The following is a 20451-nucleotide window of genomic DNA, read 5'->3' as shown; positions in this document are numbered from 1 at the left end:
CTGATCATTCCCCAACGACCAACGATCTCCCAGCAGGGGCCTGATCGTTGGTCGCTGTCACACATAACGAGATCGTTAGCGGGATCATTGCTGCGTCATCAAAAGCGTGACGTTGCAACGATATCGTTAACGATATCGTTATGTGTGACTCCAGCTTTACCCTATAAATGCGTTGTGCCGTGAACAAATTGTAATGTATGGACACCCCCTGTATACCTGCAGTCTACGGCAGCAGGCCCAAACAAAGGGGATTCCAGGGATCCGGATCCGTGAGGCCCCACTTCCCTGGAATCTGCCCACCTTACTGATCATGGAGGACCCCGCACATAGGCCATGCATTGTGCTCTAATGTGCTGCTCACGCGGAGCGGCCGGGGGGTCCGCTGTCTGGGATTGAGGTCAGCCTGGGTGTGGAAAACAGCTGCAGCTACTTCTAGAGGAGAAATTAGAGCTGAGCCGCAGCAATGAGGAGGACTTTTTCCATTTTAAACATATGTGAACTGTTCCTTATGAAGCCCACGCTCAGATTTCGGCCTTCCAGGGAGGTGGGGCGCTGGGTATTCCCTGCTTTTTAGAGGAACTACAGGCCCATGTGCTGTGAGGTATGTTCTCTCTTGCCAAACAGACTGTATTAGGGTATGTGCACATGGATTTTATTATTTTTTTACGTGATCTAGTGGAGATCATTTTGGGGGGTGTTTTTTATATCTTGAATTTTTAAGCGTTCTGGATATTTATTTTTTTTCCCCCCAAAGCGGTATCTTTGCAGCTTTCTGATTGCCTAGTTTGTAGTTGATTCTATACACTTTTTTTTAAAAAGAACCTCAACGCAAGAAAAGAAAAAAAAAAAGCTCCAAAGACTGAGCATGTGACCAACAAATTGGTTTTGTCATAGAAATAAATAGGAAGAGCCGTTTAAGCTGTTTGACAATTTGTCAGGCAATTTTTGTAATGATCCTGCTCCGAAGAGCTTTTTTTAAAAAATAAATTAAAAAAACTTTGTGCATATACACAGATTCCGCCACTAGTTCTCCTGGAACGTCACTTACACTTCTCCATAGAACTTTATGAGCACCAGCTGTCATCTCCTATCTCAGTAATGGGAAAGTATGTACGGTGATCACTGACGACAGATTTTACCCGTGATTGGAGAATTGGGACACTGGTCAGTCCAGGAGAAATGGCCAAATTTCTCCGATAAGATATATTGCAAAGGTTCTTATTTTCAATAACACTATTGATTCATGAAAGAAAAACAATACAATGAGAGTTAAGGTACCGTCACACAGACAGCTCTCCAGCGACCAACGATGCCGAAGTTCCCGGGTAACCAGGGTAAACATCGGGTAACTAAGCGCAGGGCCGTGCTTAGTAACCTGATATTTACCCTGGTTACCATTGTAAATGTAAAAAAAAAACCACTACATACTTACATTCCGATGTCTGTCGCGTCCCCCGGCGTTCTGCTTCCCTGCACTGTAAGCGCCAGCCGTAAAGCAGAGCGGTGACGTCACCGCTGTGCTCTGCTTTACGGCCAGCCGGCGCTGACACAGTGCAGGGAAGCTGACGCCGGGGGACGCGACAGACACCGGAATGTGAGTATGTAGTGTTTTTTTTTTGTTTGTTTTTTTTTTTTTTACATTTACAATGGTAACCAGGGTAAATATCGGGTTACTAAGCGCGGCCCTGCGCTTAGTAACCCGATGTTTATCCTGGTTACAAGTGAAGACATCGCTGGATCGGCGTCACACACGTCGATTCAGCGATGTCAGCGGGTGATCAGCGACGAAATAAAGTTCCAGACTTTCTGCTCCGACCAACGATGTCACAGCAGGATTCTGATCGCTGCTGTGTGCCAAACACAACGATATCGCTATCCAGGACGCTGCAACGTCACGGATTGCTATCGTTATCGTTCTAAAGTTGCTCAGTGTGAAGGTACCTTTAGGGTACCGTCACACTATACGATTTACCTACGATCACGACCAGCGATACGACCTGGCCGTGATCGTAGGTAAATCGTAGTGTGGTCGCTGGGGAGCTGTCACACAGACAGCTCTCCATCGACCAACGATGCCGAGGTCCCTGGGTAACCAGGGTAAACATCGGGTAACTAAGCGCAGGACCGCGCTTAGTTACCCGATGTTTACCCTGGTTACAAGCGTAAAACTAAAAAAAAACAAACAGCACATACTTACATTCTGGTGTCCGTCAGGTCCCTTGCAGTCTCTGCTTCCCGCACTGTGACTGCCGGCCGTAAAGTGAAAGCACAGCCGCTGTGCTCTGCTTTCACTTTACGGCCGGCAGTCACAGTGCTGGAAGCAGACGGCAAGGGACCTGACGGACACCAGAATGTAAGTATGTGCTGTTTGTTTTTTTTTAGTTTAACGCTTGTAACCAGGGTAAACATCGGGTAACTAAGCGCGGTCCTGCGCTTAGTTACCCGATGTTTACCCTGGTTACAAGCGAACGCATCGCTGGATCGCATCGCTAGATCGGTGTCACACACACCGATCCAGCGATGACAGCGGGAGATCCAGCGATGAAAGAAAGTTCTAAACGATCTGCTACGACGTACGATTCTCAGCAGGATCCCTGATCGCTGCTGCGTGTCAGACACAGCGATATCGTAACGATATCGCTGGAACGTCACGAATCGTACCGTCGTAGCGATCGAAATGTTATAGTGTGACGGTACCCTTACTCTTTAAAGGGAACCTGTCACCAGAGATAACGCTATTAAACTGCAGGTATGGAGGTAATTTGCATGTTAATAGCGTCACTAACCTGCACGTAGCTGAATGCAGCGGGATGAAAATGAAAACTGCCCAAACTACAGGCAGTATGAGTCCGATCTGAAACACAGCAGCGGGCTGCATCAGTGCCGGTAGTAGGAAGCCTTCGGATGGGTTATTTCGGGATGTCTCCTGCTTCCGAGCCTTTCATTTCCTGCCTGTGCTTGGGTCCGAGGATCAGAGCAGTCTGCAGTGATGTGTCACCAGGGAGAATTACGCTGCAGAAATGCACAATGTGCTTAGAAATCGTTGTAATTTTTTTGTTTGTCATTTATTTATTTTTTACGGCAAAGCCTGACAGTGTCTCTATCCAGAGAACGGTGTTAGATCATCCCTCATTCTGCTGCTAGGAGAGGAGTGTAGGTGGAGAGTTATTAGGCTACGTGCACACGTCAAGATTTTTCCTGAACAAAACCGGACTTTTTCTGTAGGAAATCCGCGTACGTTTTTTGCGCGTTTTTTTCCGGAGCTTCCCAATGCATTAAATAGTGGGAAAAACGCAAAAAATCCGCAAAATTAATGAACATGCTGTGTTTTTTACCGCGATGCGAAAAAAAAAATGCATCATGTGCACAAAAATTGCAGAATACACTAAAAATGATGGGATGCTTATGTATGCGTTTTTTTAAGCGTTTCCCCCGCGGAAAGCGGCCGAAAAAAACGCACATAGCCTAAGGTGAACACTGTGGGGATCTTTTTTTTTTTTCATGTTTTTTTTTTTTGTGTGTGTGCAGAAAATCTACAACATCTCTAAAAACGCAAATCCTCTTTTCTTGAACTATGCATTTTTTGTAGCTTTTTTTTAATATATAGAATTCTGTGAAAACTCTGCTAATGTATTTTAAGGTCAGAACCCTAAGGCTGTGTGCACACGTTCTGTTTTTTTTTTTTGCCTTTTTCCGCGATAAAAACGCATTACAAACTGCAGACATATGCATCCTATCATTTAGAATGCATTCTGAAATTTTTGTGCACATGATGCGTTTTTTTCCGCAAAAAAACGCATTGCGGTGAAAAAAAGCAGCATGTTCGTTAATTTTGGGGATTTTCTGCGTTTTTCCCGCTATTCTATGCATTTGGGGAAAAAAACGCACCAAAAACACAGAAAAAAACGCATGCGGATTTCTGGCAGAAATGTCCGGTTTTTGTCAGGAAATTTCTGCTAGAAAATCCTGACGTGTGCACATACCCTAAGGGTATGTTTCCATGTTCCGTATATGCAGCGCTTTGGACGCAGCTCCTCCACTATGCTGCAACATCTGGACGCTGCGGCTGTACGCAGCGTGTCCTGACCATGGAAACATACCCTAACTTTTCTGTGCTAATCGCAGCTTTAAATCGTCAACAAGACACATCGAAAAAGGAGGGGAAACTGCAGTGAAAACATTAAGGTCGTGTATGCATGTAGCATAAATTCTGTGTTTTTCTGCAGCTTTTTACGCTTTTCAGGATACCAAAGTCATCTTTGCTTCTGCCAGGCAAGCAGGAACAATACAACAATGCAAGACACATGTGAAACTACAAAACATTTTTGAAAAATAGGGCAATTTGATCAAAATATTTAGTGGAAAAAAGTTTGCCAGGAAAAATAGTGACACTTCTGATCTGAACAAAAAGTTCATGAAGAAATACACAGTTGTAAATGTAAGACCAGCAGAGGGAAGTTAAATTGGTTGGACATAGTTTACCTAAGACATTGGCAGGGCATTGAGTTGGTCGGGCAGGGTTTACTTTTACACATTGGCATTGAGTTGGTGGGGCAGTGTTTACATTTACACACTGGCAGGGCATTGAGTTGGTGGGGCAGTGTTTACTTTTACACATTGGCATTGAGTTGGTCAGGCAGTGTTTACGTTTACACATTGGCAGGGCATTGAGTTGGTTGGGCAGTGTTTACATTTACACATTGGCAAGGCATTGAGTTGGTCAAGCAGTGTTTACGTTTACACATTGGCAGGGCATTGAGTTGGTCGGGCAGTGTTTACTTTTACACATTGGCATTGAGTTGGTCGGGCAGTGTTTACGTTTACACATTGGCAGGGCATTGAGTTGGTTGGGCAGTGTTTACTTTTACACATTGGCATTGAGTTGGTGGGGCAGTGTTTACGTTTACACATTGGCAGGGCATTGAGTTGGTCGGGCAGTGTTTACTTTTACACATTGGCATTGAGTTGGTCGGGCAGTGTTTACGTTTACACATTGGCAGGGCATTGAGTTGGTTGGGCAGTGTTTACTTTTACACATTGGCATTGAGTTGGTGGGGCAGTGTTTACGTTTACACATTGGCAGGGCATTGAGTTGGTCGGGCAGTGTTTACTTTTACACATTGGCATTGAGTTGGTCAGGCAGTGTTTACGTTTACACATTGGCAGGGCATTGAGTTGGTCGGACATTGTTTTACTTTTGCACATTGGCAGGGCTTTGAGTTGTCTGGGCATTCTAAACTTTTACACATTGGCAGGGCATTGAGTTGTCTGGGCATTCTATACTTTTACACATTGGCAGGGCATTGAGTTGGTCGGACATTGTTTTACTTTTGCACATTGGCAGGGCTTTGAGTTGTCTGGGCATTCTAAACTTTTACACATTGGCAGGGCATTGAGTTGTCTGGGCATTCTAAACTTTTACACATTGGCTGGGCATTGAGTTGTCTGGGCATTCTATACTTGTACACATTGGCAGGGCTTTGAGTTGTCTGGGCATTCTATACTTTTACACATTGGCAGGGCATTGAGTTGGTCGGACATTGTTTTACTTTTGCACATTGGCAGGGCTTTGAGTTGTCTGGGCATTCTAAACTTTTACACATTGGCAGGGCATTGAGTTGTCTGGGCATTCTATACTTTTACACATTGGCAGGGCATTGAGTTGGTCGGACATTGTTTTACTTTTGCACATTGGCAGGGCTTTGAGTTGTCTGGGCATTCTAAACTTTTACACATTGGCAGGGCATTGAGTTGTCTGGGCATTCTAAACTTTTACACATTGGCTGGGCATTGAGTTGTCTGGGCATTCTATACTTGTACACATTGGCAGGGCTTTGAGTTGTCTGGGCATTCTATACTTTTACACATTGGCAGGGCATTGAGTTGGTCGGACATTGTTTTACTTTTGCACATTGGCAGGGCTTTGAGTTGTCTGGGCATTCTAAACTTTTACACATTGGCAGGGCATTGAGTTGGTCGGACATTGTTTTACTTTTGCACATTGGCAGGGCATTGAGTTGGTCGGACATTGTTTTACTTTTACACATTGGCAGGGCATTGAGTTGGTCGGACATTGTTTTACTTTTGCACATTGGCAGGGCATTGAGTTGGTCGGACATTGTTTTACTTTTACACATTGGCAGGGCATTGAGTTGGTCGGACATTGTTTTACTTTTGCACATTGGCAAGGCATTGAGTTGTCTGGGCATTCTAAACTTTTACACATTGGCAGGGCATTGAGTTGTCTGGGCATTCTATACTTTTACACATTGGCAGGACATTGAGTTGTCTGGGCATTCTATACTTTTACACATTGGCAGGGCTTTGAGTTGTCTGGGCATTCTATACTTTTACACATTGGCAGGGCACTGAGTTGGTCGGACATTGTTTTACTTTTACACATTGGCAGGGCATTGAGTTGGTCGGACATTGTTTTACTTTTGCACATTGGCAAGGCATTGAGTTGTCTGGGCATTCTAAACTTTTACACATTGGCAGGGCATTGAGTTGTCTGGGCATTCTATACTTTTACACATTGGCAGGACATTGAGTTGTCTGGGCATTCTATACTTTTACACATTGGCAGGGCTTTGAGTTGTCTGGGCATTCTATACTTTTACACATTGGCAGGGCATCGAGTTGTCTGGGCATTCTATACTTTTACACACTGGCAGGGCATTGAGTTGGTCGGACATTGTTTGCTTTCTCTGATCTCACTAATTTTATTAATCTGTACTAATAGTAACATCCATACTCATGTGAGGACACCAAGTCATTATGGAATATATGTGGGAAAATCACAAAAACTAATGGGTTTCTCATCTCGCTGTACCTGTGTTCTCTTTACCAAAACACAGCAAAAACCGATGGCAATATTTTTGCTGCTTTATTGCACTTATTGCTTTCTGTGGGTGAACAAAAAACGCTAAAACAAGTGATATGCTGCAGATTTCCAATTCAGTCAGAGGAAACAAAAAAAACAATGCGTGTGCATGAGATTTCTAAAATTTTGTCGCTTTTTCTGGTACTGTAAAAAGACGCTTATAATTTACATGCAAAATCGCAACATGTGGACGTAGCCTTGTTTTTTATTTTTGCTTTTTTTTAGTAGTAGTTTCCGTTTTATTTTATGCTTTGTATAGATTTAAAGCTGCATTTTTTAATGCATTTTCTTTTTAATAACAGAAAAATGTACTCACTTAAACGCAACTGTGGTATTTTGCTTTCAGTAATAAAGTGCCTAAAAAACACATTTCAGTGTTTCTATTCGCTTTCATGAAATCGCATCCATTTTGCTTGGACAGTTAAAAGCAGCAGATTTTCTGCATTAAAAAAAGCAGCTGAAAAAAACGTAGCATATATGCCATGTGGGAACATAAACTGAAAGAATTAACATGCTGCATGTTGTCTTTAGTCTGTGCTGTGCTGTCTTCATGTTTCCCCCCATTTCTCGGTGTCCTTTGCTCCCTTTCTATTGTCTTAGTATTGATTTCCGCGTCCCTCCCATTGTTTGGTTATTGACTCCCATGTTGCCAGGACTGGAGCAGTTGATGAAACGTGATCCTGGTGTTGCCTTGTGGCCGCTCACCTCATTTCCCCGGCTGAGATTAGTAAGAGCAGCAGGGTGGATGGATGGATGGATGTCTCGGCTGAGGGTTTGTGTCAGTGTGTAGTGCAGGCCTGGTGATTGGCTCTGTGGCCTGTGTATAGATTTCAGACAGCCGCGCCGACGATTGTGGTATCGATACTGGGACCAGGGACGGTTGTTGTGCGACCAAAAAAGTGTCTTTGTATCACTGCGTTCTTGGAGCCACAACTTGCTTTGTACTCTCCTGCTATTGTCGCTATATGACGGCCCACTTTTGCAGGATGGCCTGCCGTTTCTACTATTTTCGGGCATGTGGAATTTTTTGATGGATAATACAGGAAAAATATTTAGAATTGAGAGTCCTCAGTGGTTGATACCTTTTAATGGCTGACTGAAAAGATGGTAACAAATTGCAAGCTTTCCAGACTACACAGGTCTCTTCATTCTTCAGAATTTGTTTTAGTCTTTGCCTGATGAAGAGACCTGTGTAGTCTGGAAAGCTTGCAATTTGTTACCATCTTTTCAGTTGACCATTAAAAGGTATCAACCACTGAGGACTCTCAATTCTAAATATTTTTCTATCTACTGGCTAACACGGTACCAAGATATATATCTTTCCTTAATACAGGAAAAGTGACACCTTTTTAAAAAAAAATAATTTATTAAAACTCCATTTACTTTGGCTGGTAAGGTGAACTAGTGCACCTAAAAATGTTTGCTCCTAATGTGTAAACATGCCACCAGTGAAGAAGCAAAACGCTCGTTCAGAGACTGATTGTATCGCACAAATGGGTCCAGAATAAATAGTATTGAACGTGGTTCTGTCCTGGAAGGTCCACCGTACACTTTACACCAATGTCAGCTGAATCCGCCGATATCGACAGGTTCGGTCTAATGTCTACGGGGTAAGCCGGCTGACTGATGGTCAGGAGAGATGTCGATTGCGTATGTCCGATTTCGGACTGTCGAGCGCTACATTCTTCCAGAGAACAGTTTTCGCATTGAGAACAAAAAAAACAAACCTCTCGGGAGAGCGAGCGCTCCTGTGTATGGGAGAGTCGGCTGAGAGGTCTTTCGGCCGATCGTTTGGCCGAGGGCTATCTAATGTGGATGCAGGGCTGTGGAGTCGGCGTCGGAGCCCATTTTGGGGGAGTCGGTGTCATGGAAATTGAGGAGTCTAAGGCCATGTTCACACAGTGCGTTTTTTACTGCGGAACCGCAGCGGTATTGCCGCTGCGGTTCCGCAGCTGTTTTCCATGCAGGGTACATAACAATGTAACCCTATGGAAAACAGTCACTGCTGTGCACATGATCCGGAATTTCGTGTAAAAAGCCGCGCAGAATAGCTGCGGGAAAAAAGAAGGAGCATGTCAATTCTTTTTCCTGAACCGCAGCGGTTCTGCACCCATAGACCTCCATTGTGAGGTCAAAATCGCAGTAAAACCCGCAGATCAAAAATATATCTGCGGGTTTTACTGCGATTTGATGTGCAGAACCGCTGCAGCAGGAAGTGCGGGGGAGCGGGCGGAAGTGCGTGGGCGGAGTGTGGCTGCCCCCCCCCGTGCTCCGATCCCGCCCCCCCGTGCTCCGATGCCCCCCCCCCCCCCCGTGCTCCGATGCCCCCCCCAGCGCTCCGATGCCCCCCCCCCCCCCCCCCCCCCCCGTGCCCTAATCTCCCCCCCTTATACTTTCCCGGCGTCCCGGTGTCCGTCCGGCCGTCTTCTCCCTGGGCGCCGCCATCTTGCAAAATGGCGGGCGCATGCGCAGTGCGCCCGCCGAATCTGCCGGCCGGCAGATTCGCTCCAAAGTGCATTTTGATCACTGAGATAGGTTATATCTCAGTGATCAAAATAAAAAAAATAGTAAATGACACCCCCCCCCACTTTGTCACCCCCATTGGTAGGGACAATAAAAAAATTAAGAATTTTTTTTTTTTTTTTTTCACTAAGGTTAGAATAGGGTTAGGGTTAGGGGTAGGGTTAGGGTATTTTCAGCCATTTTAGCCCTAAAAAGCTTCCCAGGAAACACACAGTCTCTGCATAGAAAACTGCATAACAAAAGGATCAAAAAACGCATCAAAAACGCATCAAAAAAGGACCAAAAAAAGGACCTGCGTTTTCTGCCAAGAGCTGCAGTTTTTAAAAAAACTGTCCTGAAAAAAAAAGGATGGAAATCCTGAACGTGTGAACATACCCTTAAGTCGAAGGTTCGGCTTGCGGACCCCACAGCCCTGTAGTGTATGGCCAGCTTTAGAGTCTATTCACAAGGAACATTTTGATGTGGATTTTCCGGGTTCAAAAAGCAATATGTAGGAAAGCTTGGGCTGAAATCGGTGGAGTCCGAGTGGTCCGGCCGGGTCTTCATGTACACGGATGTGTGAAAGCAGCCTCACAGGAGTGGATCTTTGTAGGATTGCTTTGGGGTTGCTATTCTGTTACTGATTTTTAGGATAATGTCTCATCTTATTCTTTTCCTTTGCAGATTTTCTATTTTGTACATACATTGTTTTGTATATACTGTATATGATGACTTCGGTGGGAAATGAACGCACCCGGGGCACTCGGGAAAAAACACAGATTACAACTCCACAGACACAACCACAGAAACAGGTACAGGTAAGTGTCCTCTGTCGTACGCTCCCATTTCTGGGTTTTGTTTTTTTCATTTGCTTATGCAGTAACGTCCTTTCATCTTTAAAGTTCTGCTCAATATTATAAATTTTTCAGGCCATTATTTAAAACAAAACAAAAAAAGTTATGGCTACAAATCGGAGGTTTTTGTCTTCTAATTTGATGTTGTAATTTGGCGAAAGGTGGTCAAAAGTGTAAAAATAAAAATCTCTCGATCTATGCAACACTGCCCATGATCCCTGCCAGTCTCCTTTTCTTTTTTTTTTTTTTTTTTTTGGAGGTCATGTGACCACTACAGCTAATCAACAGCCAATAATTGGCTTAAATAGTAACATTTCGGTATAGTTGGAAGTGACAATCTTTTAAAAAATATAATTGTAGTGGACAACCCCTTCAATTCCTTATCGGGTGCAGGTGTACGAAGCAGGCTGAGGAGCCTGCACCATACACGGAAGGTGCCGACTGTGTTATACAGCCGGCACCTGCCTCTAACAGCAGCACCAAAGCTGGCTCTGTTCACTGCTGATTAACTACTGACATCAGACAGGGGCATTTAAATGTTTTGCTTGCTCAGTTTTTGTTACCCCCTCCCATGGTACAACCAATTGTCTGGTGCCCCACATGAAATTATTGAGAGATATAGTATACATATATATATGTATATATGTACGTATATAGTACAAGAGTCCAATGATTGCAGGTTCACGGTTCCTAGGGGGGGGGGGATATATTTTTTTTTAAAAAAAAGTTGTTTTTTTTTTTTTTTGTTCTATAACGTTTTTATTTTCCGAATTCAAAAATAAAGAACAAATTTGAAATCAATGCAATCAAAATATTATATGTACCCCAAAATGGTGTCCATAAAAGTGTATGCTATTAAAATCTCCAAAACAATTTTTTTTTTTTTTTCTTCAACTGTCAGTTTGGACTTTCTTGCTGCTTTTCAGGATATTATATGGTAAAGTAAATGATGTAATTCAGAACTACAAGTCGTCCCACAAAAAAGAATCCCTCATTTAGTTATGTAGATGGGGAAAGTTATGGGCATTGCAGGAAGAAGAGGAAATTAATGGAATAATGTGAAATGGCTGCATTAAAAATGAATTAAGAAGGAGCCCAAGATTGGAAAGCTTTTTGTTGGCTTTTAGTCTTCTGCTCTCATTCCACATTGCGTTGTGCTGGATCGTTGGAGGCCACTTTAGAGCAATTCCATTAATGATCATGAATTGATAATGGAATATTTCTGATGTGTAATGTCCCTGTGACACATGTGCCGTCCCGGCGTGGTGCGGCAGCAGGGTGACGGTGTGTTTGCCGCACGTTATACCGTTTTCTATCTTTAGCCCCTATACTGAAGCTCTCTAACATGCCTGCAGTTGACTTCTCGCTCTGCCCCACTCCTGCTGACGGCGGAGATATTTCCAGCCTGCTGGGGCGTCAGCCATGCTTGGAGAGAGGCTGCTAATCTGTCGTCGCCTTCGGGGTAACTGCACGTTTTGTGTTTGCAGGCAACAGCTGAGCAGATCCGCCTCGCACAGATGATCTACGACAAAAACGATGCAGACTTTGAGGATAAGGTGAAACAAGTACGTTGAGGCTTTCTTCACTTGTAGACCCATTTTTGGAAGAGAACGTTTGTGCCGCTTTTCCTGCCCTGCTGAACAGACCTGCTTGGATGGCAGGTGGTGATTTGCATGTGTCAGGCTGCATGGCTTGGCGGTGAACAGCTGTCAGGGGTCTATGTAGGGGGCCGTGTAAGCTGTCCTCTCTCCCTACAGCTAAAAATTGGTCACATCAGTCTGAAACCATGTGCTCTGAAGGAACGTCTGCCTCCAGATGCTCCAGTCCAGCTCTCATGGTGTCATTCAGACGGCCGGGTTGTATCCAGTTTTGTCACAGTTAGTACACATGTATATTACCTATGGTTCTAGAGTGTTTTTTCACCGCACTGTCTGTGCAAAGCTCACGGAAACATGTTCGTTTTTCTCCGGTATCCCTGATGAAAAGTGCCAATATATGGGTTTGTGAAAAACTCGTTCAGTGGCATCAGTGTATGGTTCGTGTTGCGCCCATATTTAAAGGGCTTAGGCAGGACGTTTTTATTTTCTTTACTGTTGGCTTAAAAGCTAACAAGCAGGTAGTTGTTCACTGACCGCTTCTGCGGACAATTCATTGGCTCTGCCAACTTGGCGTGACTGCCGACATCATGATGATTGACAGCCGGTTTCCTGCTGTTCGGCAGCGTGGAGTCGACTCTTACCCCCCCAATCAATAGAGCACCTCTGAATTGCAGTCCGGAGCGGCCTGTGACCGTTCCATGCTGGCAGAGATCGGCATCGGGCACAACAGGCAGGTAGGTAGCAACTACGTACCTGCCTGTCAGTTTTTGCACCCATAGTAAAAATAGAGGAAAAAAAAGTCTTGGATAAACCCTTTAACATTGCAAAGAATAGGATAAGCTTTGTCATTTACTTTTCTACCCGTCCATGGAAAAAAACCAAAAATAACACACTGATGACGGGCACTAATCACTCTGGACTGGGACCGTTTTTTCACGTACGCGTTTAAACATGGAATGAGGCCAAAATCGGTAGCAGGCACTGGTAGCCATGCCTGTAAGGATCCACATCTGAATATTTTGGGTAGCTGTGACCACATTTCATTAATTTTTCACAACTACAACAAGTAGCCCAATAAGTGACACATTGCCGGAGTCGGGTTCTTAGCCGTTACATCATACTGCTCTCACATTAATACCCAAAGCCTGCCGACCTTTGGTAAGATCTCGGGCATGACTTTTCAGAAGGATTTTACAATGGGTCGGTTACAAAACGCGTCACATTAAATAATAGAATTAGTCTTTGCTCAGATTTGTTTTCCTATTCTTGCAGCTAATGGAAGTGACAGGAAAGAACCAGGATGAGTGTATAGTTGCGCTTCATGACTGCAATGGAGACGTGAACAGGGCCATTAATATACTCCTGGAAGGAAACTCTGACACGGTGAGTCCGCCGCCTTTTATAGTGGCTTACTGTTCTCTGGATTGTGGCATTGATTGTGTGCAGCAGTGAATAAAGCAAGTCTCCGTACGGGGCTAGAACTGTCCTGTGCGTTTGGTTGTTCTGAGAGTGACTTGTTTTTGTCACTGTAGACTTCCTGGGAGACAGTCGGCGGCAAAAAGAAGAGCATTGGAAAAGAGAGCTCTGAAAACAAAGAGAATCGGGAAAAGAGGGGAGATAGAGAAACAAGTCGTGGCCGTGGCACCTCCAACAGACGTGGCCGAGGAGGAAGCCGTGGTAGAGAGTGTAAGCTGCCTGCTATGGCCGTTCTGTACGGTAGGGTGGAATTGTGGATGAAGTCTAATGAGGTTGTTTTATTTTTATATATTTTTTAATGCAGTCAGAGTAGAAGAAAATGGAGTAGACAGCGGCCCTGGGGACAGACCTGCTGACCGGGGAAGACGGGGACGTGGAAGAGGTACTGTGGTTTTTTGTTTGCTGCTCTTAGCATCCATATTGCAGCACTAAGACCCGGCCTTGAGTCTTATGACCCAAACTAACAGTATGATAATTGCTCTGGTCGATAGACTGGTAGGCTGGGATTTACCGCGGTTCTATGGAAGCAATGGCAGCTTCATTACGGCCGTCTTACTGAGGCATAAGGGAGGTGCAATCTGTGATCCTTCATGTCCACTGATGTCAGTGAAAATCCAGTGAGAATCCTAGGGCAGAAGCTGCTAACTCCGAGATTTGTCTTGGTCACACGTCACCAGTGTAGGCTGAAATGGATCCTATAGGATCTTTAAATGGAAATACTCAGCTCCACCCAAACAAAATTAAAAAGAATTATCATTTATTGGATGGATACTAGTACAGCTTGTTTGCTGTGCTGTCCCCTGTAGTTATTATTGCCTTCGATCTGCCAACAGCTTTTTTTTTCCCCCCAGGATTTGGAGGTCGTGGACGAGGTAGAGGGGCAGGAAGGTTTTCAGCACAGGGCATGGGGTAGGTAATGGGGACACATAATAATAATGTGAATGGCTGCCATTGGTGTAGTTACTTTGCTCAGAGCAATTTTATTCTTCATTGCAGGACGTTCAACCCTGCAGACTACACCGAGCCCAGCACTAATGATAGCTTCGGTGTAAAAGCAGACGTGTGGGAGACGGGCCAGAGTGACGGAGATGACGGGACTGGTAAGTTTTGTTAAATCTCGGGTTCTGTTTGGTTAAAATCTGGTTGCCATCAATTAATTTTGACACTTCAACTTTTACATTAGTAGAGATATTTTGTATATCCCTTTTATATGTGAGATTAGCAGGAGGAACTTTTCGTCTTGTGTTTTCTCCATTTAAATTTGTCTTTGTAATGTCCTTTTATTTCATTTTTTTTCCTATTTGAAAGTGGTAAAATGGTATTATTCCCTATATGTTCATGCGTTACTTAGGACTTTCATTTACTGCTTTTTACAAGGAGCATGGAGAAATTCAATTGAAGAGTGGACAGCAGAAGACTGGAATGAAGATGTGAGTGCTGCTTGCATTGCTATGGTTTGACGGGCTCTGATAGATGTCTCTCTATATCAATAGATATACTCTAGATAAAAAGATATATAAAAGTATATAATATAGTATTTATAAGCCTTAAAGGGAACCTGTCACCCCCAAAATCAAAGGGGAGCTAAGCCCACCGGCATCAGGGGCTTATCTACAGCATTCTGTAATGCTGTATATAAGCCCCCGATGTATCCTGAAAGATGAGAAAGAGGTTAGATTATACTCACCCAGTGGCGGTCCGATCCGGTGGGCGTCACAGTCCGGTCCGGGGCCTCCCATCTTCATAGGATGACGTCCTCTTCTGGTCTTCACGCTGCGGCTTCGGTGCAGGCATACTTTATCTGCCCTGTTGAAGGCAGAGCAAAGTACTGCAGTGCGCAGGTGTCGGGCCTCTCTCATCTTTCCCGGCGCCTGCGCACTGCAGTGCTTTGCTCTGCCCTCAACAGGGCAGACAAAGTACGCCTGCGCCGCAGGGTGAAGACAAGAAGAGGACGTCATCGTAAGAAGATGGGAGGCCCCAGACCGGACCACGACACCCATCGGACCGCCCGCCCAGGTGAGTATAATCTAACCTCTTTCTCATCTTTCAGGATACATCGGGGGCTTATCTACAGCATTACAGAATGCTGTAGATAAGCCCCTGTTGCCGGTGGGCTTAGCTCACCTTCGATTTTGGGGGTGACAGGTTCCCTTTAAATCCCCTTCAAGTTGGCGGTTGGAATCTGGGCTACGAGACCAATAGTTCAGTACACTAAGAAGTCAAGATTACGCCGTGTCTGGGCTCAAATAGCCTATAGGTCTGTAGTGCAATCATGCAGGAGCTTGAGAGCCTCCGGCTCCTGAGCTACACACTTTTGAGTAGCCTTTTGAGCTATTGGTGATCTCAAGACTTGAACCCCCTCTGATTTGCAGGTAATTTTAAAGGTCTGTAAATTCTCCAGTTAAACTTTGCTTAAACTCGCATGTAATTATTTGGAAAATCGACCATATTTGCAGGGTAACTGGCAACAAAAATTCAATGCTTGCCCCTGCAGATCTGCTACTTATTTGCAGGTTGAACGCAGACCTCAGTGGTTTCCTTCTTACCATGTAGAAAACCACTGGTGGAAACTGCTTCAGTAAAGTGAGATGAGCAGCAATATGAGCTTAAGTTACAAACAATAGAAATATGTTTTGGGGGCAGATTTTGGCACAGAGTTTATCCCAAACCCCCTGCAAAAAATAAAAAGTTGATGGTCTTGACTGCTTGTTAGAAATGTAAGATTTTGGTTTTTTACCATAAAATCTTTCTTGGAGCCTTCATTGGGGGGACACAGGACACAGGAAACTGGAAACCATGAGTGTGTGCTGCTGACACTAGGAGGCTTAAACTAGGCAAAAAAAAATAGCTCCTCCTCAGTAGTGTACACCCCACCAACCAGAGCTAAACCGATCAGTTAGTGTGAAAGCAGTAGGAGAAGCAACCTTGAGGGTAGGTGGACACTGTCAGTAAACGCTGCAGGTCCATATGTTACAGCATAGTGGATAGGATTTCAAGAAATCCCATGCCCACTATGCGTGCACAGTCGCCCGCAGTTCACCCGTGGAGACGGACATGTGGTGCCTCTTTCCAGACCGCAGCATGTCAACTTGTGTCTCCGCAAGATAAATTTCACTTGTACAATGTATTGGACTCTGTGATTCCGCATGGTTTAATGAACACATGCAGATTCGCTTGCGTTAAATAGTCGGCAGCGCTTTGGACGGAGCGGACATGTGCTGCATCCAAAGCGCTGTCAATTACTTAACGTCTGCACATACTCTAAATAGAACACAAACTGGCCAAACAAGCATTTTGAAAAAAAGGGCAGGTGCTATGTCCCTCAATGACGGCTCCGAGAAAAATGTCACTGAAACTAAAATCTTCTTTTCTCTGTCGCTTCATTGGGGGACACAGGAAACCATGGGACGTCCCAATGCAGTCCCCAAGGGTGGGAGACCGGCCTTCGTAATATAGTTTCCCTGAACGGGAGGTAAAAACCTGCACCTAGGGCACTGAGGAACAAACTAGACCCAAGCTCCAACAATAGGGAGGAAGAGGAGGGGAAGAATAGGAGGGTTTCTCTACATGGATCGTAAACCCGCCGTGAACGGAGGAACCAGAGCTTGGATGCTGCGTTCCACAAGCAGGCTGAGAAAACGTGAAGAGTCACACCGAAATAGCGCAGAAGATGGATCTGGAGGCCAGATATAGAAGTTTCCCAGAGGATACTGTACGGAAGTAAACAAACCTCCCTGATAAATGAAGGGGGAGGAAATTGAGTGTAGTCAACTGCGAAATTGTTGGCGAACAATCACTGAGTCGCGGAATCTGGAAGTGGGCTGAGAACCCTCGTTTACACGCTGGAACTATACGGGGCAATGTAGGATATGCTCGGTCATAAACGACTATGGATAAGAACCTGCTGATGAAACAAAACGGAGAGCTGTCTGATTAGAGAAACCATCTCTTGTCGAAGGTGTGTGTGTGTTATAACACACACACACACACACCTGATCCCTGGAGGGATTGGTGACAGGTTAGGGATAAAGACCAACAGAACGGACGAGCAGCGGCACATCTTTTCCTGATTTGGGATCAAGATGGCGCTGAGGAGGGGGCGGTGAGTAAAGGAAGAAAAATCGCACTGAATAACTGCTCTCAGAGCCCACTTGGTGCCCACGTGCCTAGGAAGCGAGACGTGCTGTGGTTGGGTGAGGCCGGAGAGCGCAGGAAAGCCCGTGTGATTGATTGGATGGATTGCAAGGGGCTTGTTCCGCCTGCAGGAGTATGCCCCGACCTGAGCTGCGGAAACCTGGCCGCCGGGGAGAAGCAGAGCGGTGAGGCGATTGCGGTACTGCACGCTCGGGCTGTAAAAGGTCTAAAAAATAAAAAGCCCATTCCTATATATTTAATTTTACAAGGAGCCAACCCCATTACTTTCCTCTGAACCCAAGGCACCTAGCATCCATCTTCGCAGCAGTACGGGGAAGAGTGTCATCAGACCTCTCCATGTTTGTCGGGCTGTTTGAGGGTACCGGTTCCATCTTCCCACCCTGCACGTCTGAGGGGGGAGACGCACGTGGCAGGGATAAGTGTGTGACCTTTGAGGAACTCCTGACGCTGTCTGGATCTGGTCGTGAGCGGACAGGGGTGGAGGGCAACGACCGTCCTCTGGATCACCTGAACTCTTGATTGTTAGGGTGCTGTCTGATAGACATGAGTGTACGTGGGGGTTGGGGTGTCAGTCCGCGCCGTACTCGTTGTCTCTACGTGGGACTACAGAGAGACTGGTCACAATATTTCCCTCCAGGAGATAGAAGAGGAAACGTTCTGCAAAAGAAATGGGAAAATATTACTGGTAGATGACAAAGACTGAGGTAGATAAGGGTCTAATGAGAGACCTGCGTCCACCTCCTACTGACACTAAGCTGATGGGCTTGGCTCTGGTCGGTGGGGTGTACCCTGCTTGGGGGGAGCTAACTTTTGTGCTCAGTGTCAGCCTCCTAGTGGCAGCAGCATACACCCCATGGCTTCCTGTGTCCCCCATTGAAGTGACAGAGAAAATTCCATATTGCTGACTGCTTCTCCTCCAGTCTGTATAGTGCAGAGTTCACAACTGCAGGCCTCACAGCTGAACTCCCCCAGCATTTCCTGCTCTCTTAGTCTATGTACACAGCTTGCACTGATATTCTGAGGGGGGGTTACATCTTTAGTAAGATAGGAAAAAGTTACTGTTTAAGATTTTAAGGGGTTGTCAACAAGCTTACTGATGTTTCCAGTAATGCACAGCAGAATTATGAATGCAGCTCTGGATTACAATAGTCTATAACACAGGATCAGTTAAAGATGAGCATCTTGTATTTACAAAGTAACTATTGAAGTTGTGTTTGATCATTTTTGTCTTTTTTCTTGCAGCTTTCTGAAACAAAAGTCTTCACTGCATCGTCTGTACCCACAGAAAACCACATTACACCCGGGCAAAGGTACGTGCTGTAGGAGCTGAGGGATATCGAGAGTGACTAGCATTGGACATGAATCTGCACCATAACTTCTGTCCTTCTTATTTGTAGCATTTTGACTTTCCTTTTTGTTTTCAGCATCGACCTGGTAGCCCTGCTCCAAAAACCGCAGCAAAACAGTGAGGCCGGGTCTGCAGGGTTTGAGTCTACACAGCAGCAGAATTTCGGGCAGGCGCTGGTGTTCACGAATTCTCAGCACAGCTCTCAGATCACGCCCGCGGCCAGCAGCGCCACTGCGATCAGCAGCTTCACGCCACCTAGTCTGGTACGTCACATCCTAATCCACTTGTATGGCAGCAGATATAGGGGGGAATTCATCCATCGTCCTCTTGTAAAACCATCTTGTCTGTTTGCTGTTTTTTATGACGCTTTTCCCTCCAACTTGATCCTCAGTGTTGGAACCAGTTGGTAAAGATTTGAGCATTTGCAACTTTTAAAGAAGTTTTTCTTTTTTTTTTTTAAATGGTGAAAGTTTCTCCACAACACGGGGAGTAAAACCTATGGTACTTTTTAACCACTTCTCAATCTACTTTTACATTCTTTTCATTAATTGTGGCAAATATATTCCACAGAAAAGTGACATCACATGCTCATTGGATGATAAATATATATATTACAGGGTTTTAGGTTTCAGGTTTCGAAAAAACCTTTCTGCGTCAGTGCAGTTTGCTTAAACAAAAAAAACAAAACTGCTGCTCTCGTAGTCTATTATTGCCATCATGTCAACAGCGCTGCAGCCAGTCAGTGAGATTGGCGCCTCTGCTTGAGTTGACGGTAAGAGCCGCTGAGTTCACTGACTGCAGACAATTATAGTCATCGGGAGCAGCGGCGGAGACTTTTCACTGCACCTGAGGACATTGAGTAAAGCACAGTTCGTTTTTTTTTGTTTAACGTTGTCGGGGTGAATGATTTTCTGAAAACCCCTTTGACCTTGGTGCTGACAGTTTGCACACCTGTATAACTGTGTTTTTGTTTGTCCCCTCTTCCGCCCCTCTTCTCTGTTGTGTAGTCCTCTGTCCTCGGATCTGGGTTTGGTGAGATCGGGTCTACAAAACCGACAAATTCTGCTGGGGCCCAGATACTGGAACAGCTGAAGAACCCTGGACTGGGGCAGTTCACAACCCCAAGCTCTCAGCAGAGTGCCAATACCACGGCCTCCTCTTCTTGGGACATAAAACCTGTGCCGCAGCCATCGGTCCTCTCTCAGTTTGGTAAGAGCATCCTCACCCCTCCTCAATATCCCCTCATCGCCTTAAACTGGGAAGTGCCATGTTGTAATTCTCCGTAGTAATCCTTTACGTTGGGTTCAGTTCTTGGTGTAGTTCATCGTTCCTAAAAATCTTCTTTGATTGACCCCTTACAGTCTGCACCTGTATCATAAAGTCCAGTCCTTCTTCAAGTACTTGCCATCACGTCTATTGTATAAAGGGGGCTTTTAGCATCCAGCTTCTAATACCAGCTGGTTAGTAAAGCATTGGTGGTCTATCCGGAACGCAATGATGTCAATCTTTCCAAGCACACGTCTGAACTGTGTCTGAGGAGAACAATCATTCTGAGTGATCTGGATACCACCTTTTAGACGATTTATATGTAGCATTAATATATTTTGAAATTTGTGCCCCCCCTATTTTTACAAA

The 20451-nt window shown here is 45.1% G+C and overlaps 1 protein-coding gene and 1 non-coding gene across 20 annotated transcripts in view; both read left to right on the top strand.

Moving 5' to 3' along the window:
- The window catches only part of UBAP2 (ubiquitin associated protein 2), an 81186-nt gene that overhangs the window by 20351 nt on the left and 40384 nt on the right, over nucleotides 1–20451 (top strand). For 10 of the 19 annotated variants that reach the window (XM_069747713.1, XM_069747675.1, XM_069747684.1 and 7 more), the window contains exons 2-12: nucleotides 10070–10203; nucleotides 11727–11804; nucleotides 13110–13220; nucleotides 13370–13523; nucleotides 13618–13695; nucleotides 14165–14222; nucleotides 14310–14413; nucleotides 14694–14743; nucleotides 18711–18778; nucleotides 18893–19079; nucleotides 19824–20025. In XM_069747713.1, the coding sequence (XP_069603814.1) occupies nucleotides 10111–10203; nucleotides 11727–11804; nucleotides 13110–13220; nucleotides 13370–13523; nucleotides 13618–13695; nucleotides 14165–14222; nucleotides 14310–14413; nucleotides 14694–14743; nucleotides 18711–18778; nucleotides 18893–19079; nucleotides 19824–20025 (1183 nt within the window). In that variant the 5' untranslated portion in view covers nucleotides 10070–10110. Of the gene's footprint in view, nucleotides 1–10069; nucleotides 10204–11726; nucleotides 11805–13109; nucleotides 13221–13369; nucleotides 13524–13617; nucleotides 13696–14164; nucleotides 14223–14309; nucleotides 14414–14690; nucleotides 14744–18710; nucleotides 18779–18892; nucleotides 19080–19823; nucleotides 20026–20451 lie in introns of those variants that run through there. The other 9 variants (XM_069747694.1, XM_069747643.1, XM_069747664.1 and 6 more) reach the window with 2 other exon arrangements.
- Nucleotides 20299–20381, top strand: LOC138660529 (small nucleolar RNA SNORD121A). The gene has a single exon (XR_011317917.1). It is a non-coding gene; the product is annotated as a small nucleolar RNA SNORD121A (small nucleolar RNA).

This window comes from Ranitomeya imitator, chromosome 1 (assembly GCF_032444005.1).
Source record: "Ranitomeya imitator isolate aRanImi1 chromosome 1, aRanImi1.pri, whole genome shotgun sequence".
In the NCBI taxonomy this organism is placed as follows: domain Eukaryota; kingdom Metazoa; phylum Chordata; class Amphibia; order Anura; family Dendrobatidae; genus Ranitomeya; species Ranitomeya imitator.
This window is presented reverse-complemented; position numbering and strand designations above follow the sequence as displayed.